Source organism: Microcaecilia unicolor, chromosome 9 (genome assembly GCF_901765095.1).
Source record: "Microcaecilia unicolor chromosome 9, aMicUni1.1, whole genome shotgun sequence".
Lineage (NCBI taxonomy): Eukaryota > Metazoa > Chordata > Amphibia > Gymnophiona > Siphonopidae > Microcaecilia > Microcaecilia unicolor.
This window is the reverse complement of record NC_044039.1, coordinates 225,148,751-225,174,283: the sequence shown is the minus strand read 5'-3', so window position 1 is coordinate 225,174,283 and position 25,533 is coordinate 225,148,751. Positions and strand designations below refer to the sequence as shown.

The window sequence follows — 25,533 nt, the reverse complement described above, 5'->3', positions numbered from 1 at the left end:
TAGTGAACTCTTTGAAAGAACTAAACAAGTACTTTATCTGGCATCAAAGCATCTGGAGACAAAGACTCTGCAAGTAATTCCAAGATCCCCCCCCCCCCCCCCCTAAATTGCCTGACTACATGGATTTTGTTAGAACACTGCTTCAGGGAGCATTTCCCCGTGCACAAGACTCTCTATTTCTTGGTTTTATTTAGTTTAGCATACATTTTCTTCCTGGTTTTAGTGCTGAGTTGGTGCAGAAGGAAAGTGGAATCTTTTTAGGATGTGAAGTCTTGTGCGTGGGAAAAGGCTCACCTGAGTCCCTGAAGCAGGTGATTTCGGGGGGGGGGGGGGGGGGGGGGGGGGGGAGCTTTTGGAATTACAGATTATGTAGTGTTTTTGAAGACTCTCCAGACACTTTGACTCCAGATAAGTAATTGTTTAGTTTTTTGAAAAATAATTCACTACATACACTGGGCGTTTTGAATTTCATGTACAAGTCATTGATTTATTTGAACATTTAAATATTTGGGCTTTGTAGGCACATTTGTAATGAATTGGCTGGTGCACATTTATGGAGTAAGCCCAGTGAAAGATATTGAAGCCATTTACATCCTGTTAATAACAGCCTAAGTTTTAATGCTGGAAAGTGGACGATGCAACCGTCTGAGAGCTCTCATTATTTATTATAAATATTTCTCCCATGTATGTGGATTGTATAAATAAATAACTAATCAACTTAGTAATCAGTTTATTAGCTGACTTTGCGTTTTCAGAGCTTTACTGGTTTTTGTATTTTGATGTTGCTAGTGGTTTCGGATTTTGTTATTGTGTGGCCATATTTTGAGCATACTGGATGGGACCATACAGTTCTTCATTTGTGTCATTTAGGATGTTACTATGCCCGTATAAACATTAAGGCTGTTTATAGCTATTCTGCGGGCACTGCACAATTAAAGGTATATTTATGGGGGTTTTTTTTCTCCCACTGCAGCTCCTTGTGACTCTGGGCAAGTCACTTAACTCTCCATTGCCCACAGTCACAAAGAGCTGCAGTAAGAGGAAAAAATACAACACACTGTTAATTGTGCAATTAATCGCAATTACAATTTTAATCGGAGTGCAGCCCTACTAATCATTACGTATATGGTTACACCTGCACAAAACATTACTTTGTGTACATGGAGTATTTCATTCATATGTGAAATCCTGAAGAGAAGCTACTGTGTCCCTATGGAAAGCCCCCATCTGCAATCCTTTGGCAATCACCATCTGGTGCTGCTGCTTCTTTCATTGTTCACTTCCCCTTCTCTGTAGCCCTGGCCCTATGCACTGTTCTCTCTTGCTCTTACATATATAGTAACATAGTAAATGACGACAGATAAAGACCTTACGGTCCATCCAGTCTGCCCAACAAGATAAACTCATTTTACATGGTATGTGATACTTTATACCCAAGTTTGATTTGTCCTTGCCTTTCTCAGGGCACAGACCGTAGACGTCTGCCCAGTACTGTTCTTGTACTAAGTTCTGAAGCTAACATCGAAGCCCTTTAAAATTTACACTCCAGCCCATCCCTATCTATTCAGTCACGATCAGGGTATAGACCGTAGAAGTCTGCCCAGCACTGTTCTTGTACTAAAAGTTCTGAAGATTCCGGAATCCCAATTAGTAGCAACATTCCATGTAGAACCCCAAAGAGTAACATAGTAAATGACGGCAAATAAAGACCTGTATGGTCCATCCAGTCTGCCCAACAAGATAAACTTATTTTACATGGTATGTGATACTTTATATGTATACCCAAGTTTGATTTGTCCTTGCCTTTCTCAGGGCACAAACCGTAGAAGTCTGCCCAACAGTCTTCTTGTACTAAAAGTTCTGAAGCTAACGTCAAAGCCTCTTAAAATTTACACTCAAACCCATCTATATCTGTTCAGTCACGATCAGAGCATAGACTGTAGAAGTCTGCCTAGCACCAGTTTCGCTTCCCAATTACAGGCGTTGCACCCATTCATCTCTAAGATTCCGTGGACCCATTCCTTCTAAACAGGATTCCTTTTGTGTTTTTCCCATGCATGTTTGAATTCCATTACCGTTTTCATCTCCACCACCTCCCACGGGAGAGCATTCCAAGCATCCACCACTCTCTCCGTGAAAAAATACTTCCTGACATTACTCCTTAGTCTGCCCCCCTTCATCCTCAATTCATGTCCTCTAGTTCTACCGCCTTCCTGTCTCCAGAAAAGGTTTGTTTGCAGATTAATACCTTTCAAATATTTGAACATGTATATCATGTCACCCCTGTTTCTCCTTTCCTCCAAGGTATACATGTTCTCCTTCATCCATTTGGCTTGGGCCCCTAGTCCTTTGGCATTCACCCTTCCTTTTGCATGAGCCAGGTGCTGTTGTTTTCTCCTCTCCTATCCTCTTGGTGTGTCTTCTGTATGCTGCATCCAACTTTTTTTTTTTTTTCTTCAGTATGCCATCCCTTCACTTTTCCTTTCCCTTGTTTTTTTTTTTAAATGACCCAGTTTTCCCTTTGGTGTGGACCCCTGATCCTTCAGTATGCTCCTCCATCCTGATACCACTCTTTTTCCTCCACGTTAACCAGTTCTCTCTCTTTCCTCTACTAACAGGGCTTTCGTGTTAGTCATGTAATTGATGAAGGAACTTGTGGCGAAACAGGGAATTTTCCTGCTTGTGAATTGTATAACTTATTTTTTATGATGTGCATTTCCCTTGTTTGGCTAGAAGATGGTGCGTGTCCTTCGTAAAGTTGTTACAGAAGTGACAGTTTCTTCTTCTTGCCTAAGCTAAGGAGAAGTAATCTGCACTGCTGTTGGTCAGAAGCCTCTCAACTTTTATGTTCTGGGCTCTGATTGAATCTGCTGGAAATCGTTAGTCTCAGAGTCGGAGTGTGGAAGGTACATAAGTAATGCCACACTGGGAAAAGACCAAGGGTCCATCGAGCCCAGCATCCTGTCCATGACAGCGGCCAATCCAGGCCAAGGGCACCTGGCGAGCTTCCCAAACGTACAAACATTCTTTACATGTTATTCCTGGAATTGTGGATTTTTCCCAAGTCCATTTAGTAGTGGTTTATGGGCTTGTTTTTTAGGAAACCGTCTAACCACTTTTTAAACTCTGCCAAGCTAACCGCCTTCACCACATTCTCCGGCAACGAATTCCAAAGTTTAATTACGCATTGGGCAAAGAAATATTTTCTCCGATTTGTTTTAAATTTACTACACTGTAGTTTCATCGCATGCCCCCTAGTCCTAGTATTTTTTGAAAGCGTGAACAGACGCTTCACATTCACCTGTTCCACTCCACTCATTATTTTATATACCTCTATCATGTCTCCCCTCAGCCGTCTCTTCTCCAAGCTGAAAAGCCCTAGCCTCCTTAGTCTTTCTTCATAGGGAAGTCGTCCCATCCCTGCTATCATTTTCATTGCCCTTCGCTGCACCTTTTCCAATTCTACTATATCTTTCTTGAGATGCAGCGACCAGAATTGAACACAATACTCCAGTTGCGGTCGCACCATGGAGTGATATAACGGCATTATGACATCCTCACACCTGTTTTCCATACCTTTCCTAATAATACCCAACATTCTATTTGCTTTCCTAGCCGCAGCAGCACACTGAGCAGAAGGTTTCAGTGTATCGATGACGACACCCAGATCCTTTTCTTGGTCTGTAACTCCTAACGTGGAACCTTGCATAACGTAGCTATAATTCGGGTTCTTCTTTCCCACATGCATCACCTTGCACTTGCTCACATTAAACGTCATCTCTATACTGAAACCTACAGGAAAATTAACTGCTCCCAGTCTTTGAACTCCCCAGGTACTACTCAGTTAATGAATAAGTGTGTCTTTAGTTTAATATTGATTCCTGTTTAATTTACCTGTTGTTGTCTGCTAATTACACCCTATTCATCTATTCACTGTTCTAACTTGTTACGATAATAAATCAATTCATTTATTAGCTCTGTTTGTCCTGGACTAAGAATCCTGGTGGTTTTGTGTTTTGGGTCTGTGGGTGCTTTCTAGGAACTGTGAGACCCCTGGAAGTGTGTCCCCAGTATCCATAGAAACCACTGGAGAATTAAGTTGCGGGCGGGAGCCTCGCCCAGAGGCAAGCGTAACCCAGCAGGTGGAAGGAAGGATATACCAGAGTAGAGCACGTGCACAGGTGGTAGTGGGCCTGAGCAGTGCTGGGACAGACCCTCTAGGAGGCTGCAGGGTTAGCCCTAGGTGGATGCTAGGCTTTCTGTGACAGAACTGTTCAGGGACTTTCACTGTTCATTCTTTTATTGACAGTAACATCCAGGAAATGAGAGCCCAGCATAAAGATGCTTTTCTGAAGAAACACAATCTCAAACTTGGCTTCATGTCTGCATTCGTGAAGGCGGCAGCTTTTGCACTGCAGGAACAGCCCATTGTGAATGCAGGTGAGAATGTGAAGGCCTGTGATTATCATGTCAGGTCCTTACCCAGCCGCACACAGACAGTGACTGGCTTGCGCACTCTCTATTGCTTGGTTTGATTTCATTTAATTGTTTAGCATACGTTTTCTTCTTGGCTTTAGTGCTATGTTCTAATAGCAGTGTTGGTACTGAAGGAAACTGGAATCTTTGTAGGCTGTGATACATTTTATCAAGCCAATAAAAAAAGAAAAGTTGAGATTTATGAAGTCTGGAAACTTCACAACCACCTTGTTTTATTGACCGTTCATTGAGTGATAATTACAGCCTACAAAGTTTGGCTGTTGAGTGGCCATCTAGAAGAGGGTAAAATAAAACCAAAAAGTTGAATTTGAAAATGTGTGGAGGAGTGGCCTAGTGGTTAGGGTGGTGGACTTTGGTCCTAGGGAACTGAGGAACTGAGTTTGATTCCCGGCACAGGCAGCTCCTTGTGACTCTGGGCAAGTCACTTAACCCTCCATTGCCCGCCGCATTGAGCCTGCCATGAGTGGGAAAGCGCGGGGTACAAATGTAACAAAAATAAAATAAATAAATAAAACCTCAAGCATGCTTCTTCCCAAAGTAGATTTTAGGGCTCAGTGTGCTCCAGTGAACGGCAATGTAGAGGGAGCTGTGGAAACTGCTTTGTCCTGTGGCTTTTTAGAGTCACAGGACTCGTGACCAACTGCACACCGCATTAGACTTGGGTGTGCCTGTATGTGCTGCTTTTCTAGTTCCAGGCTGTCAGTGTATTGGGGGGGGGGGGGGTTGATAGTACTGTGCCCTCAACACTGAACAGTCAGTGTTAGAGATGCAGGTTGGGGGCAGGCTGGAAGTACACGCCCAGCCCTGAGTAGTCAGTATCTGGATGGGATGAAGGGCTAGTGTTTTGTGCTGTTACAGAAGATATTGTGCCACAGAGTTGCCAGAGAAAAGCATCCTTTTAGTAGCCATCCTCCAGACCGAAGCCATCCTGTTTATAGCTTTTGGAAGGTGTGATCTCCAGAACTGTATACAGTACTTCAAGCGAGATCTCACCAGAGACTTACACAAAGACATCACCTCCCTCTCCCTATGCATCCTTCTGGCATTTGCCATCGCCTTTTCTACCTGTTTGGCCACCTTAAGATCATCAGATATGACCACCCCCAAGACCCACTTCTCTTGTGCACAGAAGTACTTCACTACTTCACCCCCTAAACTATACTATTCCCTCAGGGTTTTGTAGCTGAAATGTATAACCCTGCATTTTTTAGCATTAAATGTTAACTGCCAAATTCTGGACCATTCTCAAGCTTTGATAGATCCCTCTTCGTTATCCACACCAACAGGGCTGTCGACCCCATTGCAGATTTTGCTATCATCCATAAAGACTAATTTCACCCCATCTTTCCCTCTTCTCTGTTGTCATTTCACTTTCCATTCCTCCCCCCCCCCCCCCCCCCCTTTATATTCTAAGCCGCTCAGTCATTACTTATTGATGGGCAGGATATAAGCCCTTAATAAACTTAGAAACTTGGTAAAGAGGCAAACTTTAGCAAACAACCCCTCTGCAATATTGCTCACAGAAATGTTAAAAAGAACCGGCCCAAGAACCAGTTCTTATGGCACACCATTGGTAACATCCTTTTCCTCAGAATGAGCTCCATTTAGCACTACCCTCCGTCACTTTCCACTCAACCAGTTCCTAACTCAGTCACTTTAGGGTACATACCGAGGGCACTCGTTTATTTATTAGTTGTCTATGCAGAACCATGTCAAAAGCTTTGCTAAAATCTAAGCACACCATATCTAGCCCTCTCTTGATTTCAACTGTCTGATCAGCCAGTCAAAAAAATCAGATTTGTCTGACAAGAGCCACCTCTAGTAAAACCATACTGCCTTGTGTCCTGCAATCCATTGCATTCCAGAAACATTACTGTCCTCTTTTAGAAGCATTTCTATTAATGTACTTACCACAGAAATTTGATTAATTGGCCTGTAGTTCCCACATCCATCCTCCAGCACTGCTCCAGACTCTAAAGAAGCATTGAAAAAAGCTCAGCAGAGCTGCCAGAACTTCAATACCCTCAGATATATCCCATATGGAACTTCACTTTGTTTAACTTTGGTTTAGCTAGCTCATTACCAGCAGTCTTCTGAAAAATTTTTAAGGTCTAAAAAATAACCCTTTTCCATTGTGTGTTTCTTTTGTGGTTCTACCCCCTAACCTTCATCTGTACACACAGAAAAAAAATAATTATATGCAGTTGTGCTTTGCCCTTAACTTCAAAATATTCCTCCTCTTCACCACTGAATCACTGAATGTCTGTTTCTCATACCTCACACTAACAGTATTTGCTTACCTATAATGCAAACCGCACTGAACCCTGGAAAAAGGGATATTAGCGGTATAAAAGAACTGATGTGAATTGAATTGATTGTCATGCCACTTCTGCACTTCTTCCTACCACTAACCTTATCTAAAAGAATGTTCCCCCTCCCCCCCCCAACCAAAATAATGACCAACGTGCACATACCATCTCTTTTTTTTTTTTTTTTAGTTTATGAAGGCAAAGTTAGATTTTTTTTTTTTTTAAGTCTAGAACCTTCATTTTTCAATAAACCCCTCTCCACGTGTCTTAACATTGAACCACACCATCCAGTGATGATTGGATGCCTGGTAATCACCCACTGTAACATCAGAAACACTTTCCCCATTCTAAGTGAGACTACGAAGGGAGATCACGACAGCCATTTTGAGACTGTAGCCAACATAGGCAGGAGTGATCCAAGTCACTCCTGCCCATGCCTGCTCCAGTCTCAAAATGGCTGTCTTGACCTCCCTCGGCAGTCTCGCCAGCCATTTTGACTGCGGAGCTGGCATGGGCAGAATCGACTGGGGATTGCGCCTGCCATGTCTAGACCACTAGGGGTTTTAAGGTAGACCTTGAGGGGCCTACAGGTGGAAGACCCATTTTGTTTAGGGGGTGTTTGAAGTGGGGCCCTCTTGTTTAGGGGAGGGCATGCCATACAGTTGTCAGCTACAGTTTTGGTCACTCTCTAGTTCCACTTACGACTGGCTTCTTGTACTCCACATTGAACTATCCAAGTATTTGCAGGATATAAGAAATAATATTCAGTTCATCAATGTATTTCTCACCCTCACCACTTCCTCTCTGTTTCTCCTCCTCTTTCATGAGAGATTCAACCTGCAGATCTTGCCCATAGAACCAGTCCCTGTCTTTGGATCATGCTTTCCATCTGGACAGCGGCAGAAACTGTAATGGGGGCAATAGCTTCGGTGGCATGATGTCTCCCAGCCTAGTTGTAGGAATTTTGCACCTGTTGAAAGGAAAGAGAAAAGGCCCTACTAAAGTCCCTACCTTGTCCTCAACTGGTCTGCAAGTCCAAAGAAGCAACTAGCTTCTATTTTGTGAGATCTGACCCCCCTGTTGTGATTCCCTATGTGTAGTCTTCAGTGTTTTCTCACCTGTTATTGGGGTATACAGTGGTTTTTTTTATCTGTTCAAAATTCAGAAATGTGTTTTATGTATCTGATCTGTGAAATCTACCTCCAAGGTTTAAGAATTTACTAATTAGAGCTACCAGAAATATAATTGTTCTCTTTTAACAGAAACGTGGGGGTAAACAAGAAAGCCCTAGAGCAAGCAAGCAAACAAACAAACAAACTCCTTAAAACAAGAAAAATTAATCCCCTTCCACTAAAGCTACAGAAAATAACCCAACAGCTAACTCAATAATATAAAATTACAATAACAAACCATTTTTTTAAAGAAATAGGACAGAGCATTTCATGTCAAAAAGACAGAAAAAATTACATCTTTTGTATCACACTGTACTGGGTTATTTTTTGGGTTGGGTGGGGGCGGGGGGATTCTATGCTTGGAGTATCATGTTTCAAGGGCTGGTGGTGTCTTGAAGATTAGAGTATGTCATTCTACGGTTAACACCTTTGCTGCACATGTGCATAAAATTAATAACATTTTTTTTAAAATTACCTCAGTTCGCAATGTTCTGCTCTCAGGAAGGCAGAGATTTCTGAGGTCCTCAGGGTTTTTATAAAGCTCTGAAACATGACTCCAGGGCAGTCCTAAAGAGTATAGAGGTATGTTTACTAAAGGCTTTTTCCTTTTTGTGTCTGTAGGAAAAATGTTCAGTAAACGGTCCCTCTCCCTTTGAAGTAGAGGTAAAAAAAATTCCCATAGCAAGCAGGCTCTCAAAAAGAAAGAAACAAATGACAGAAAAAAGTAAAAGAAACTCATCCCCTGCTCTAACCAACCACAGGTCCGTAATTTAGGTGTTCTTTTAGATGTTCACTTAAATTTTAAATCTCTTATTAGGAAGGTAGTTCAGAGTTCATTTTTTAAATTAAGACTGTTGAGTAGGGGAGGAAGTGACGTCATCTGGAAGATGGCAGCATAGCTGTTGAGCTCCCGTTAACCCCACGATTGCTAGTTTTTGGTTTTTTTTTTTTAATTTTATTGCCCTCTGCACTCACACTTAGGTTGGGCTGGATGATGAGCAGGAAACCTAAACCCGATCTAAAGGGAAATGGGACTTCATAAACTGCCTTTCTGTGTTTTTTGCAACTACATTCAAAGCGGTTACATAGTATATACAGGTACTTATTTGTACCTGGGGCAATGGAGAGTTAAGTCACAAGGAGCTGCAGTGGGAATCAAACCCAGTTCCTCAGGATCAAAGTCCGCTGTACTAACTACTAAGCTGCTCCTCCACATAAGGTGTTCATTTACCAGCCAGTGGATGCGGGTGAGACTCCGCTAGTCAAGATGGTGCAGGCGGTTGGGGCGCCGGAGGCTGAGGCTGCTGATCCCAATGAAGTGTTGGGGAGTATCAAGAAAACAGGCCCATGTCCCACGCAGAACTCCGCACATGGATAGGGGACTTCAAATCTACAATTATGACAGTGCAACAGGAACTCCACAGAGATGTGGAAGGCCTACGCACTTCGATAGCTGACATGGGCCAAAGTCTAAATGAGCTCAAGGAGAAAGTAATTAACCGTGATGGAGATATCCTGACTTTGCAACGACAATGTTCCGAATTGAAATCTAGACATGAAGACTTGCTTACCAAAATCGAAGATGGAGAAAATAGAGCCAGGTGCAATAATCTGTGGGCCTGCAGAGTTCTGGAGGCTCAAGGAGAGCAATCAGCAGAAGCAATTATGCAGGCTGTCTGTCTGTCGTCAGTTTATGATTGCGGCGGACCCTGCAGCTGAACTCCTTGCTATTGATTTTGAGCAGGTTCATCAGGCATTGGGTCTAAAGCCACCGGACCACCTTCGAGACATAGTAGCCTGTTTTTTTTTACGCTTTCTCGTAAAGCAGCACATTCTGCGTGCGGTGCATCAAGTGGGCTCCATTGTGTGGTACAATTCTAAAGTGGAACTATTTGTGGACATGTCAGCCATTACTTTGATGAAGCGGAGGGAGTTTCGGGAGATTACCAAGACTCTGTCCCTACATAATATCCACTGCAGATGGCTTTACCCTTTTGGGATTTCTTTTATGTTTCAAAATACCTTGCACAAGGTTACAAAAATGCAGGAAGATCTAACTGTAGCAAACTTATGAAAAAACGTGGATGATCTTGGCCAGAACTTGAAAGGGGCGCAACACACAGGATCACAAGTGCAGCGATGGCACAGGATGGATCCCAAGACGAAGCACTTAAGGCGCAACATGGAGTCCCCCACCATGACAGCTGACACCATGACTTGAGCAGGATTGTAATGCGACCTACTGCTTTCTTATGGGGCTAGCTGAGTTGGAGCCCTTCCTAAGGAATCTTTTAGGGTTTCTTAGTGTTTTATATTCCAGTTTGAGTGAATTATTATTTAACATTCATATTGGTCTGTATGTTGAAATGCTTGTAGCTGACAACATTTTTGTAAGCATTAGTGGGGGGGGGGGGGGGTACTTGATGGGATATAGTGAACCTCGTCAAATTACCAAGGTATTTACCACTTTCTATCAAACATTGTATACTCTTGAGACTTGACCTGATGATGTAGCAGTACAGTGGTATTTAGATAAAATGAACCTGCTGAGTGGATGTTTGTTTACTCTTTCCAAAAATACTAGGACTGGGGGGCATGCGATGGAGCTACAAAGTAGTAAATTTAATACAAATCAGAGAAAATTTTTCTTCACTCAACGTGTAATTAAACTCTGGAATTTGTTGCCAGAGAATGTGGTAAAGGCGGTTAGCTTAGCAGGGTTTAAAAAAAGGTTTGGACAGCTTCCTAAAGGAAAAGTCCGTAGACCATTATTAAATTGACTTGGGGGAAATCCACTGCTATTTCTGGGATAAGCAGCATAAAATGTATTGAACTTTTTTGGGATCTTGCCAGGTATTTGTGACCTGGATTGGCCACTGTTGGAAACAGGATGCTGGGCTTGATGGACCTTTGGTCTATCCCAGTGTGGCAATACTTATGTACTTATGAGAGGTTGTGTCTCTGTTGGCGCCAGTTACGGAGGATGAGACATTGCAGGTGATAAAATCCTTGCCACTTGGCAAAGTCTCAATGGATTCACTAATAGCTTTTACAAATGCTTTTGGGGTCTCTTGGCCAAACTCTTGACAAAATGTTTAATAGTTTCCAAGAGGGGGACAAATTTTCCCATTCATGGAGGTTGGCTGGGGTGACCTTAATATTGAAACCAGGTAAGGATCCCTCTCGGTGTGGTTCCTACCGACCATTATCTCTTCTGGGTACAAACTATAAGGTGTTTACCAAGATCTTGGCTTCTCGCCCTACAGGTTTATATTGTTATTATTGTTACATTTATACCCCACGCTTTCCCACTCATGGCAGGCTCAATGCGGCTTACATGGGGCAATGGAGGGTTAAGTGACTTGCCCAGAGTCACAAGGAGCTGCCTGTGCCGGGAATCGAACTCAGTTCCTCAGTTCCCCAGGACCAAAGTCCACCACCCTAACCACTAGGCCACTAGATGGGATTCATACATGGCTTCCAAACTTTTGGCAATATTAGGCAGGTGCTTCACCTAATAGGCTGAGCTGCGGAGTGGAGAGAGCCAGCCCTAATCTTGGGTATTGAAGCGGGAAAAGCTTTTGATAGGGTGTCCTTGCCCTTCGCACCCTGGCATCTGTGGGCATATTGGGACTTTTTTTTTAATCTTGGGTTAAGATTATATATATGAAGCCCCTCTCCGGCCTTGAAATTAATGGAGCCTATGGGGCAAGCTTTGAACTGGCTAGAGGAACCAGACAGGGCTGCACGCTAGGATTCGGGCCAGGTAGACATACAGGGCATTTCCTGTGGAAGGCTTTAGAATAACATTTTACTGTTTGCAGACGATGTGCTTTTCACCTTGGGGAACCCCAGGCAATCCCTTCCGGGAGTGGTTGAGGCTTTGAAGGAATATGGGCAGGTATCAGGGTTTAAAATCAACTTGGCTAAATCTGAAATATTAAATGTGTCCCTGGAGCCTGCGGAAGTTGTGAGGATACGGTCATGCTACCCATTTCACTGGGCTTCAAAAACAATTAAATACCTGGTAGTTTTCTTAACTAAGTCTCAGAGAGCTCTTTGAGGCAAATTACCTGCAGTTGCTCTGTTCACTCTGGATTGATTTGGAGAGGTGGGAACACTTATCTGGCTCCTGGTTAGGTAGGGTTCAGGTGATCAAAATGTATTTGTTTACAGCACTACCAATTGCCCTGCCAGCCACATTTTTTTTGAACACTTCACAGGTGCATATTTCATTATATATGGAAGTGCAAACCCCTACGGGTGGGTAGGTCAACATATTTCAACTTGGAATTTGGGGAGGGATGGCGATTCCTAATTTTCAAAAATATTATAGAGTGGCCCAACTAAAATATTTTGTGGTTTGGCAGAAAGAGTCACATAAGTGTTGGGTGCATATGGAGCAATATGGCATATCTCCCAGGGCTCCCCCTACCAGAACTTAGAGCTACCATCGAGGGTACCCCCCATCATGGGCTTAACATTGGACTTGTGGGTTTGTACCAGGAAAAAATTATTTTCAGGGCGGGTATATTTTCAGGCCACATCTACAACAATAGCTGAGGATTTTGGACCAGGCCCTAGCAACCCAGTATATACAGAGGGTGGGTGGCATGGGGACTCTCCCAATTGGGTCATTTTCTTGAGAAGAGAATGTTGCTTCCCTTCATGGAGTTGAAGGAGTGTGGGCTGACTCAGAGGGACCACTTTCACTTATTGACAGGTTGCTGACTTTTTGTGTATGTCGGCTCTTCTGGAACTCCATGTGGCAGAAATGCAACTTGAGCATTCAGCGAAATGAGAAAGTGGGAGGGGGGGTGTTTCCCAATTTTATTGAGTGCTTAGACAGCAGAAGGCACCTCCAGTCAAATATATCACTCGCTGGGAGATAGCCCTAGAGGCAGAGTATACAGTACAGGATTGGGAGAAAATCTTTAAAAGATAGCTCAAAGTGTCAGTGGATAGTAATATGGTAGAGAATGGATATGAAATGTTATATATGTGGTATTACACTTTGGACCGATTTCATGCCATCTACCCTTCTTTTTCTGATCTTTGTTGATGTGGCTGCATCTCCCAAGGGTACCGTCTTACATATTTGGTGGTCCTGCCGGAGGGCACAGAATTATTGGATTATGGTGTTTGGCCTACTCCCTGAGATTATGGGATCCACATTGCAACCTGTGATGGGCATGGACAGTTGAATATTAAACCATTAGGTATGCCAGGCAAATTTTGTATATTGGCTAACACTTTACTCACGGCTGGCTGTATTGCCTTCTCAGCAAAGTGGAAGCAGGACTGCTGTACCATCTTGACGGCTGCTGTTGCTCAAAGTGGACTGTGTTTGCCGAATGTACAAATTAACTGCATTATGCTGCAATCAAGTCCACAATTTTATGAAAAATTGGGAGGCAAGGGAGTAGCGTGATCAACAGGACACTTCCAAACAAATCCAAGTAGATAAGACTCGACACAACATCGTGTTTCAGCAAACACCGTCTGCCTCAGGAGTCAGTACTTGGTAAATGACAGTTGATAGCTCAAGAAAGTGAACCAAATAAAGCCTCTGTGTCCCTGTCCTTATCCTGCATCTCACTTCCCCTGCCCAACATTTCCATTCTGTATCCCTACCACCATCCCCCCCCAACACACACTTTTCCCTGTCTAACATCACCCTTTTCCCTGACCATAGGCTCCCTTCTGTGTCCCTAACCACCCCTCCCTAAAGTTCAGCATTGGTCCTCTGTGTCCACCCTCACTCTATCCAGCATTGACCCTCTCTGTCCCTATGCTCTTCCATGCCCACCATCTCCCTTCTGTGTCCCTATCCTTCCCCATGTCCAGCTTCTTTCTCTGTACCCTCCTTTCCAACATGGCCCAGCATCTTTCCTATTCTTCTCACATGATCCACTATCTCTCTTTCTTCTCTGCACCCTGTGTCCAGCATCTCTCCTTTTATCTTCCCTCCATCCCACCACAGGACAGTATGTCTCTCTCCCTCTCCGATACCCAGTGCGGCATGCCCCCCCTACCACTGTGAGTCCAGCATGCCCCCCTCTTCCCTCCATCTCCCACAGACCACAGTCTCACATCTCTCCCCACTATGGCATCTCATCTCCCCTGCTCTCTCTGGGTCCCCTTGGGTAATTTTACTTCTCCCCTCTCTGCCCAGTTGCCCCCTGGTCGTTAATCACAACCCCACTAGGTAGCTTGGCATCTTCTCTCTCCCCCCCCCCCCATAGTTCATCTTCTCCCCCTCCCCTGTAGGTCCAGATTTTCTTTTGCCCCTTCCTCTGCCAGCCTAGCATCTCTCCTGCCCCCCCCCCCCCCAAGTCCAGCAGCTCTCCCTCCCCTGCCTAGCCCCATGGCACTTCTAACCTGTCTCCTTGCTCCTTCCTCCCCGAATGCAAGTCAGCAGCGCAATCACCTCTCCCACTTTTTCCCATGCCCGCAGCGCTTCAAACCCTTCTCATTGCTGCAGGAGCAATCAATACATTTTGTCTGCAGCTGGCACTGGAACCTTTCCTCTGCTTGTCCCGGCCCCTGCATTAACAGGAAATTGTATCTGCAGGGGGTGGGACGTGCAGATGAAAGGTTCCAGCGTCAGCTGCAGAGACCATGTGTTGATCGCTGCTGGAGAAAAGTTTGAAGTGCTGCGGGCATCGGAAGAAGAGAGAAAAAGGTGTTTGGACCTGGGGAGGAGGGGGAGTGTCTGGAGAGTTGCTGACTCACGTGGGGAGGATGGAGGGAGAAATGCAGCAAGAGGGAAAAAAGTTGCGGCTGCAAACAAAAATCAGGCAGTGTCACGAGGATTCCCAAACTCCTGTGGCACACCTGGGGAGCAGCCACGGCACACCGGTTGAAAAAGGCTGCTATATAGGATGTGATTTTTGTTATCCACATAGTAAATTATGCAGACTATAAATTAATAAGCTAAACTTTCCTTTCCATTTGAGGCATTATGGCAAAGAAAATATCGTAACACAGTAAATAGCGGCAGATACAGACTTGCATGGTCCATCCAGTCTGCTCAATAAGGCGTCCAGAGCCGCATCTGTGGGTAATAGTCATTCATACTTAAACCCTGGTTGGCAGTTTGCCATCATGCCAACCACTTATAGGTAGTTAAATATGATGGATGCTTGGGATAATATATGTTATAGCCAAAATACTGCTAACAGTACTCTCACTCGTAGCATATGATAATAAAGTGATATACAATACTGGAGTTGCCAGATCTTCACCTGTCTTTTGCCATTTGCGGGACACAGACCATAGAAGTCTGTCCTGCATCATCAGCCTTAGATCCCACAACTCTTGCCTAACGTAACTCTTTCTTCAAAAGGCAATCATTGAATAAACATAGCCGAGCCTCCGATCATATTCACCAACGCTGAGTCAGATGCCATCTTGGTTCCTCCCCTTAAGTGGCTTCCAGTCTTAGATTCAACTGCAGTTTATGCATCCCAAACCAATCCTGTACAGCCTCCATCACTGATCTGATATTTTCCAGCCCAACCATCAAATCATCAGTCATAGGAAACAAAATTTGAACATCTGCAAATAATACCGTACCCCTAATGCTTGCAAAAGTAAACCTACTACTATTAAACATTTCTATAGCGCTACTAGACTTACGCAGCGCTGTACAAATGAACATGAAAAGACAGTCCCTGCTCAACAGAGCTTACAATCTAAATTGGACAGACGAACAGACAGCTAGGGGTGGGGAAATTGCAGTGGTAGGGGTGATAAGTGAGGGTGTTGAGTAAGAGAGTCATGGTTAGGAGTCAAAAGCAGTAGCAAAGAGGTGGGCTTTAAGCCAGAGACTGAGCCTGACGTACTGGCTCAGGGAGTCTATTCCAGGCATAGGGAGCAGCGAGATAGAAGGAACGGAGCCGGGAGTTAGCAGTGGGGGAGAAGGGGAACCTAAAGAAGCCACCAAATATTAAAAAGCTGTGGAGACAAAACAGCACTTCATGGCACTCCACATTGCAGCAACCAAGACTGAGGTAACTCTCCTTCCACCAACACCTACTGAGAACAGCCAAATTTTTTTTTTTAAGTCGCAGATTACGTATATACCATACCCATTACCCCTAGTCGCTGCTACAAAAAGGCAGGCTTTTGGAAGAGATTGACCCCCAAGGACGCTATACCTCTGATTACTAAAGCTTATTATATTTCTTTCAAACCTAAGCCAATCTTAGTAGTAAAACAATCTACTCAAGGAGTTGCCCATGTTTTGAACTTAGAAGATATATCTCAGGACAGTTTGGATTGATAAGTGTTTAGGATTTTTTTTTCTTAACCTAGTACATTTTTTTCGTAAACCAATTTGATTCCTTGGTTGATTTAAGTGGTATATAAGCAACAGAATGGGTTTAACTGATTGTTTGGGAAACATCTGAAACAGAAGTTGTAACTCTGTCAACTCTCCTTGTGACTTGTTTTTCCTCAAGATTGTGATCAGGTTATGAAGCTTTATTTTTTTCCGTCATAGACAGGAGCTATTTTTGGGTCAAAGTGTTTGATTACTTCCTGACTTGATTTAAGTTAAAACAGGAGTGTAGAAAAAAACATTTTGCAAATGAAACAGCAGATGTTGGCCCTCAAGGGGTAAATTCCTGCTATGCTTTCCTTGTAAATGTATGGTTTTATTCCTCTTTGAAGTCTTTTTTTTTACCAAAAACAATTGAAGTTCTCTATAGATGCTGAGAGATTGGAGCTTCCATTGCCAATTGGACTATAGGTCTGATAGCTTGAAGTATAGAGTTTAGTTGTGCTCTTGTTTAATTTGTGGGTGATGGTTGTTGAGGTTTTTTGTTTGTGTTTTTGGTGAAATTACTTTTTGTGTATTTTTCACTAAGGCTTGGGGGAAGTTTCTATATTTTTGGTCTCCTCCTTTATTTATGATCTGTATAGCACTCTTTCATATTCAGTCTACGTGGTATTTTTCTTGATATGCATTGTTTTTCTATAAAAGTTCTTTTCTTTTCAAGTGTGGTACTTGTAAATGCTATGTTAAATAGCAATAATTTTTTAAAAAAGCAAGCTTGCCACCTTCACAATATTGCCCACAAAGACTTTGAACACAGCCAGCTCCAGGATTGATCCCTGAGGAGCTCCAGTAATCTCCATATGATCCTGAATATCTTACCACCCTCTCTTAACCTGTCATGCAGCCAGTTTCTAATCCAAGCCTCCATCTTGAACTCACCCCACGCTGGTCTCAGCCTACTGCTCTATACCCACTACCATTATGCAGCTAGGAGAAAAAGATAGTTTGATTAGTTTCCTGTAGCACAAATCCTATATAATAATTTGCTCCTCCAACATTCCTTCGCTGTCTGGCTGCCTGGGTTCGTAACATCTGATGATTTCAGCCAGCCTCTAGCGATCCATTCCCCCTCACTGCCTCACCCTCGCGTCAAAATGTGATGACGTCAGAGGGCGGAACAGTGAGAGGGAAGGTAACACTGGAGGCGAGCTGACGTCAGGATGTTACCAACGGAAGGGAAGCCAGCCAGAAAACGATGAGTTACAAAGGAAAAGAGAATCGCGGCACATCAAGGGGAGGGCAGAGCAGACTCAATGGGCATGGATGGGAAGAGAGGACAGGAGAGAAGAGAATCGTGGGACACGGATGGGAGGGTAGGGAAGAGGAGAATCGCTGGACATGGAGGGGAGGGCAGGTGAAAGACAAAAAATTGCTTACAAGAGAGCCTTTCTAGGGCCCGTTTCATTGTTGAGGAAACGGGCTGGGTTCCACTAGTATTTTATAAACTATGACACAGTTCTTTCCATCTTGCCCTCATTTCCTTATCCTAGATATTCTGTTTCTTTTTTTTTCTATTAGTTATTGATGATGCAACCAAAGAAATTGTGTACCGAGATTACATCGATGTCAGTGTTGCAGTGTCTACTCCCAGGGTAAAGCACAAGAATGCATCATTAGTACTACCTCAGTCCCCTCCTGTACCTGTTTCGCTTAGGTGCTCTCTGCCTCTATATCCGTTTCATCTGCTCTTGGCTGCCTCATCCTTACCTTCTTCTTTCTCGACTGTCTTGTCTATACCTCCTCATTTTTACCTGCCTGCATCCTTCTGTCTCGTCTGTAATTTCTCTCATTTCCTGTGCCTACCTCACTAATGCTCTCTGTCTTTGTAATTGCCTGTCCCAATCTATGTGGATCCTCTTGTCTCACTGGTAATCACCGCACTTTTCCTTTACCTTCCTCACTTGTCATATTATCTTCACTTAATCTGTTACCCTTTCCCTTCTGCTATATACCTCTGTCTCATACATACCCTGTGTTTCCTCCAGCATGCACCTATCTGGGTTCCTCTCATTCCTCCCCTTACTTACGCCGTTCTGTCTGGACTCTTCTTATTTTGCTGTTTTCTTCTTTTCTACAGGGTCTAGTGGTTCCTGTCCTCAGAAATGTGGAAACTATGAATTTTGCAGATATTGAGCGAACCATCAATGAACTGGGAGAAAAGGTGAGGATTCTGAAAGGAACAGTGCGAATGGACTGACTGTGACATTTGGGCTCTGTTCTAAAAGGAAGTTGAGATAGTGGAAGAAAGAGGCCCATTGATTAAGTCCCAAGAGGGGACTCTTTAGCATGATGTGTGTGTGAATTCCTTTCCTGTCAACATATTGTAGTTCTTTTCCTTTTCTGTATTTTTTGAATTTGTACACCACTGTGATCTTAAGCAGTAGAGCAAATCTCAGTAAAATATAAACTATCTCCCTACACTCCTATTGAGATTCAAAGGCATTACTGAACATAAAAGCCTTTAGATGCTTCCGGAATTGTAGATAATTTTCCAGATTATGAATTTTCTCAGGGGGCTGATTCCACATTCTAGCACCCTCCACTTGAAATATTCTTATGTTCTTATGTTTTCAGGCTCGTAAGAATGAACTTGCAATAGAAGATATGGATGGTGGCACCTTCACCATCAGCAATGGGGGTGTCTTTGGGTCACTTTTTGGTACTCCCATCATCAATCCACCACAGTCTGCCATACTGGGCATGCATGGAATTTTTGACAGGCCTGTTGCAATTTCAGGCAAGGTAAGTTTGATTTTCAAAGAGCAAATGGGACAGAGAAAAGAAACAAGGTGGTGATGGGAACCCTTTGTACATTGGTCCTCAGGCCTGGACCGCCACAACTTGCTTCAATAAAAGAGACATTCTACATTTATTATTGGGGGTGGATATGGTAGGGGGGGAGGGGGGTTACCAAGATATATATGTCCCCCTGTCTTGAGTCTGGGATTGCTTGTTGCTTAGAAGTTGGGTCGACAGTTGGGGCTCAGAATAGAAATTGTTGGACTGGTGGTGGGCGGGGGGGGGGAGGAGGTTGAGGGGATTAAATGATAAATCATTTGTATTTTCACTTGTGATAGCTTGGACACTATATAATTGTTGTATTGTACGTGTTGTTAATATTAATAAAATTTAAAAAAAAAAAAGAAACAAGGTGGTGGAAAACTTCTAGAACAAGAGGTTATGAGACAAAGCTGGAAGGGATAGACTTTCAATCAGAACATAAGCACAGAAAGAAAATGACAAATAGTTCTTCAAAAGAAATGTGATGGATGCATGGAAAAGCCTCCCAGTGGATATGGTGAGGGTATACTTACTACCAGAATTCAAGAAAATCTTTGTATTTGGAAGGATGGAAGATGGGCAGACTAGATGAGTCTTGCATCCTTCTGTATATAAGAAAGAAGAAGATTATATTTATAACATATGAGTTGATGCTTCGCTCCCCTGGCTTTACAATTCAGAACAGGAATTTTGGTTGTGTTAGACATAAGACATAGGAACTAGAGTGGAACGGTTATAGCAGTGGACTGAGAATCAGGTTCAAATCCCATTGCAGCTCCTGGTGATCTTGGCAAGTCATTAACCCTCCTTTGCCTCCGGTACAAACTTAGATTGTGAACCCTCCATGAACAGAAAAATGCTTACAGTATCCAAATGTACACTGCTTCGATAGCTTTCAGGCTTGGAGGTGGTATATGAAAAATTAAACAAAATTTTAACTGCCATATTGGGTCAGATCAAAGGCCCATCTAGCCCTGTTTCTTATTTCTAACAGTGGTCAAGCCAGATTACAAGTACTACTACTACTATTTAGCATTTCTATAGCGCTACAAGGCGTACGCAGTGCTGCACAAAAATAGAAGACAGTCCCTGCTCAAAGAGCTTACAATCTAATAGACAAAAATTAAAGTAATCAAATCAATTAATGTGTACAGGAAGGAGGAGAGGAGGGTAGGTGGAGGCAAGTGGATTCAAGTGGTTACGAGTCAAAAGCAATGTTAAAGAGGTGGGTTTTCAGTCCAGATTTAAAGGTGGCCAAGGATGGGGCAAGACGTAGGGGCTCAGGAAGTTTATTCCAGGCGTAGGGTGCAGCGAGACAGAAGGCGCGAAGTCTGGAGTTGGCAGTAGTGGAGAAGGGAACAGATAAGAAGGATTTATCCAGGGAACGGAGTGTACGGGAAGGGGTGTAGGGAAGGACGAGTGTGGAGAGATACTGGGGAGCAGCAGAGTGAGTACATTTATAGGTTAGTAGAAGAAGTTTGAACAGGTACCTGGCAGAATCCCCAAAATGTAGCAAGATTCCATGCTACCAACCCCAGGGATAAGCAGTGGAATAGGCAGTGGCTTTCTCCTACTACTACTACTTATCATTTCTATAGCGCTACTAGATGTACGTAGCGCTGTACATTTGAACATGAAGAGACAGTCCCTGCTCGACAGAGCTTACAATCTAATAAGGACAGACAAACAGAGCGCTTCCGGTTTCACTTATCGCTTCCTCAGGAGTCAAACCACCGTTCCTTTGTGTAACTTGTCCTCTTTCTTTTCTTTGAATCTTTTTATAGAGCAAACCACAACAAACCATACCTTACTAAGATAAGTATCCTCAATTTGTCATATTCCTGATAAGTGATAAAAGTTAATATAGAAAGAAAAGAAGAATGAAACATAATTAAAAAAATTCCTAAATCTTAGACAATAATGGGAAGGTTTTAAGACTAATGAGGAAGCTTGCCGAGCATCTGAAGTCTTTTCCTCCATCAGTAATATAGATTATTCATATAAGAGATTGGTGTACTTGCTTAATACAGCGATTGTTAGAGTTTTCTCACTATCAAGTCGGAGCTGAGTAGTAGATTTAAAACTATTACTATGTAACGTAATGGTGTGTCCCCTAGTCTTTGAGTAAACATTCCACTCTCATAAGTCCCCTCAGCCCTCTCTTTTCCAAGTCGGAGCCCTTCTTCTTTAGCCTTTCCTCATATGAGAATTGTTCTGTCCCCTTGGTCATTTTGGTCACCCTTCTCTGTACCTTTTCTAATTTTGCTATGTTTTGGAGATGTGCTGACCAGAATTGTATGCAGTACTCAAAGTGTAATTGCACCGTGGAATGATTCAAAGGCATTATAATATTATTTGTTTTATTCTCTATTCCTTTCCTAATAATTCCCAACATCCTGTTTGATTTTTTGGCCATCACTAAAATTGCAATATATTGCCTACAATGACACCTAGATATTTTTCCTAGGTGGTGACTCCTAATGTGGAATGTAACACTTTACAGTTATTCTTCCCAATGTGCAGCACTTGTCCACATTAAATTTCCATTTGCCATTTGGATGACCAGTCTCCCAAAATCCTCCTTCAGTTTTTCACAATCCATATTTGGTTTATTAAATTTGAAGAATTTTATGTTATCTGCACGTTGTATCGCCTCAATTGTTGACCCATTTTCTTATTTTAAGTACATAAGTATTACCACATTGGGACAGATCGAAGCTCCATTAAGGCCAGCATCCTGTTTCCAACAGTGGCCAATCCAGGTTAAAAGTACCTGGTGAGATCCCAAAACAGTACAATATATTTTATGCTGCTTATCCTAGAAATAAGCAGTAGATTTTTCCCCAAGTCTATTTTAATAATGGCTTATGGACTTTCCTTTTAGGAAGTTATCCAAACCTTTTTTAAACCCTGCTAACTGCTTCTACTACATTCTCTGGCAATGAATTCCATAGTTTAGTTACATGTTGAGTGAAGAAATATTTTCTCTGTTTCATTTTAAATTTACTACTTTCTACCTTCGTTGTGTGCCCCCTAGTCCTAGTATTTTTGGAAAGAGTAAACAATTGATTCACATCTACCTATTCCATTCCACTCATTATTTTATAGATCTGTATCATATCGCCCCTCAGCCTTTTCTTCAAGCAGAAGAGCCCTAGCCACTTTAGCCTTTCCTCATAGGGAAGTCGTCCCATCCCCTTTATCATTTTCGTTGCCCTTCTCTGTACCTTTTCTAATTCCACCATATCATTTATGAGATGTGGTGACCAGAACTGCACACAGTATTTGAGATGCGGTCGCACCATGGAATGATACAAAGTCATTATAACGTCCTCATTTTTGTTTTCCATTCCTTTCCTAATAATACCTAACATTCTATTTGTTTTCTTAGTCGCCGCCACATGCTGAGCAGAGGGTTTCAACGTATCATGAACGATGACACCTAGATCCCTTTTCTGGTCGGTGACTCCTAATATGGAACCTTGCATTACGTAGCTATAGTTTGGGTTCCTCTTTCTCACATGCACCAGTCCTAATATAGAATCCTGTGGCACTCCACAGGATTCACCTTCCTCCACTGAGAGAATTGGCCATTTAACCCTACCCTCTGTTTTCTATCCATCAACCAGTTCCTAATCCACAACAGAACATTGCCTCCTATCCCATGGCTTTTTAATTTCCTCAGGAGCGGGGGCGTAGCCAGACACCCAATTTTGGATGGGCCTGGGCCCAAGATGGGTGGGCAGAACTCCGCCCTGTTCCACAAGTGATTTGGTCTCTCCCTCTCTTGTCTGCATGCCATATGGTCTTTTAAACATCCCCTCCCCCAAATACCTTTTAAATAGCAGATTTTCACTGTCAGCGAGCAGCAACTAATACACACTGCTCATGTTGGCCCCACAGCCTTCCCTCTGATGCAACTTCCTGTTTCCACATAGGTGGGAATACGTCAGAGGGAAGGCTGCGGGGCTGGTGTGAATAGTATGCATCAGTCACTGCTCGCGAAGATCTGCTATTTACAAGGTACTGTATGCAGGAGGGACAGTGAGTTTTTGGCTGGTGGGGCTTGGGAATCCCTGCCAGCCACATCATAGGTGTGCCAGGCCGGCCCTTGGCTACGCCACTGCTCAGGAGTCTGTCATGAGGACTTGGTTAAAAAGTTTCTGAGTATCTAGATACACTACATCATGTAAGTCTCCATTTTCAGGTTATCATTGCTCTGGTTGGAAAGGTTTCCTTCACTCCCCCAGGGCTGCTGAGGTGGGGGAGGGGGGGGGAATTCCCTGGGCCTGGCCTCCAAGGGGGGGAGGGGCCCGGGCCCAGCAAGTTTCTTCTTGCTGCCTGCTTCCAGGTCTGTCCTCCCCTGCTCCTGCGTGCTGTCCAGGACCTGGATGATTGCATTAGCGTGATATCGCATTAATGCAATCATCTGGGTCCTATCGGCACGGACAGGAGCAGGAGAGGACAGACCGTGGGAGCAGGAAGTAGCTTCCATCGCTGGGCCAGGGCAAACACAGAAGGGTTAGGGGGCGTGGGATGGCTTGTGACAGTCCAGTTCTGCCCTGGGCCCGACTATTTCTCTTGGTGGCCCTGTACTCCCCTTAATTAGGAGTGATTTTTTTCAGCTCCTTTTAATAGGGATGGTTGATACAGCAAGTTTGATTCATGAACAGTCTTAGTTTGCACATTTTAACCCTTTTATCTTTGTTCTAGAAAGTTAAAACAGCTTCCTAGAGTACTGATTTTTAGACGTTGAAAAGTAGTATTAGATTTATGAAGGGTTGGAAGGTTTTTGAGAATAGGATTAGCAGCTTTATAAAGGAAGTCTGTTATATGAGTTGATTGTTTCCTGAATAGAAATGTAAATTGTTTCAGAGAGGACATTGGTCAGGTGTCTGATGTTGTTTATTTCCTTCTCTTTGTTAGGTCGATGTGCGTCCCATGATGTATGTGGCACTGACATATGACCATCGCCTGATTGATGGCAGAGAGGCTGTGCTTTTCCTGCGCAAGATCAAATCTGCAGTGGAGGATCCAAGAATTCTGCTGCTAGACCTTTAGGAATAGACTTTTCTCTGTGGGTCTTCCTGCTGCACTGGTTTTATCACAGGTTATGGGAGTTGGGGAGGATCTGCTAGATACCCTGATAGTTATTTAATGATAGTCTCAGGGTTTCTGTCCTGTATGAACAGTGTTCCTGGGGCTCTTATTCCAGATGACAAAAAAACAGCACATTCTCTTGGAGGGGGGGAGGGTAGGTTGGGTGGGGAATGAGTGGAAGAATATTTTATTCTGTCCTTTTTCAATCCATGGCACATCTTCATAGTCCCATCTTTCATATGCACTCAGAGGCAGGGGAGGGAGGATGCCCAATATGCCACCAATTTTATGCTCTCTTTCAATCTGTTGCGGTCTTGTTTGTCCAAGTAGTTTAAATCTACCTGATAAAAACAGGGAATGTTGTCAGCATGGAAATATGGCAGACAGGTGTGACAGGGTGTGAAGTTACAGATCTGCAACATCCTTGAACAGTGGTCTTCACTCTCAGTCCTTGAGGACCGACAACAGGTCAGGTTTTTGGGATATCCCCAATCAGTATGATGAGAGATTTGCATACAACAGAGATAGTAGACATGGAAATCACTCTCATCCATATTCATCAGAAATATCCTCAAATCCTGTCCTGTTGGCAGCCCTTAAGGAGGGTCTTCCAACAGATAGTACTGCTGAATATAGGAGAAGCAGAGCGTTCTTCATACCACTGGTCCTTGATTTCTGAGCAGATAATATCTCTCTCCATACTGCCCCTGTGCCCAGATCCTGGGCAGCTTGTTGCCAGATATGAATCCTTTCTGAGACTCAATGTGCATCTCTGACTCTCCTGCCGTGAAAGTGAGGAAGATGAGCAGGAGGCAACTTGTGTATTCATTACCCTAGTGCCTGTACAATCTACTCCTCAAGTTAATCCAACAATGTATGCAGAACTTGTAATTACAATATTTAAATAATTAGATTTTAAATGAACAAATAAACAGAAAAAAAGCAGCAAAATTGTATCTGAGTTGTGTAGGTGTGTTTTCTTACTGTCATGTCTCCTTTAGTCCTAAGAAGGTACCTATCTTGGAATGATAGCTGAACATTATCAGGACTAGATTCCTCCACTATAATATGCTGTTATGTTAGATTAGAGTCGCCCTTGTTGTGCGAGGGTCAGAGTTGGAAAATACATAGGAAAACAGTAGGAGCACAATATTTGTTATATAAAATAAGCTTACAGAAAATACTGAAACAAAAACAGTAAAATATCCCTCACTTATCACCCCTACCACTGCAATTTCCCCACCCCTAGCTGTCTGTTCGTCTGTCCAATTTAGATTGTAAGCTCTGTTGAGCAGGGACTGTCTTTTTCATGTTAATTTGTACAGCGCTG

General features: G+C 43.2%; 2 protein-coding genes across 2 annotated transcripts in view; one reads left to right on the top strand and one right to left on the bottom strand.

Moving 5' to 3' along the window:
* DLST (dihydrolipoamide S-succinyltransferase) overlaps nt 1–25,159 on the top strand; it is a 111,669-nt gene extending 86,510 nt beyond the window's left edge. The window contains exons 12-16 of the mRNA XM_030213730.1: nt 4,310–4,440; nt 17,841–17,914; nt 18,400–18,483; nt 18,897–19,064; nt 24,030–25,159. Coding sequence (XP_030069590.1) covers nt 4,310–4,440; nt 17,841–17,914; nt 18,400–18,483; nt 18,897–19,064; nt 24,030–24,164 — 592 coding nt within the window. The 3' untranslated portion in view covers nt 24,165–25,159. The remainder of the gene's footprint in view (nt 1–4,309; nt 4,441–17,840; nt 17,915–18,399; nt 18,484–18,896; nt 19,065–24,029) is intronic.
* The window catches only part of RPS6KL1 (ribosomal protein S6 kinase like 1), a 141,859-nt gene that overhangs the window by 8,426 nt on the left and 107,900 nt on the right, over nt 1–25,533 (bottom strand). The gene's annotated exons all lie outside the window — the stretch shown is intronic.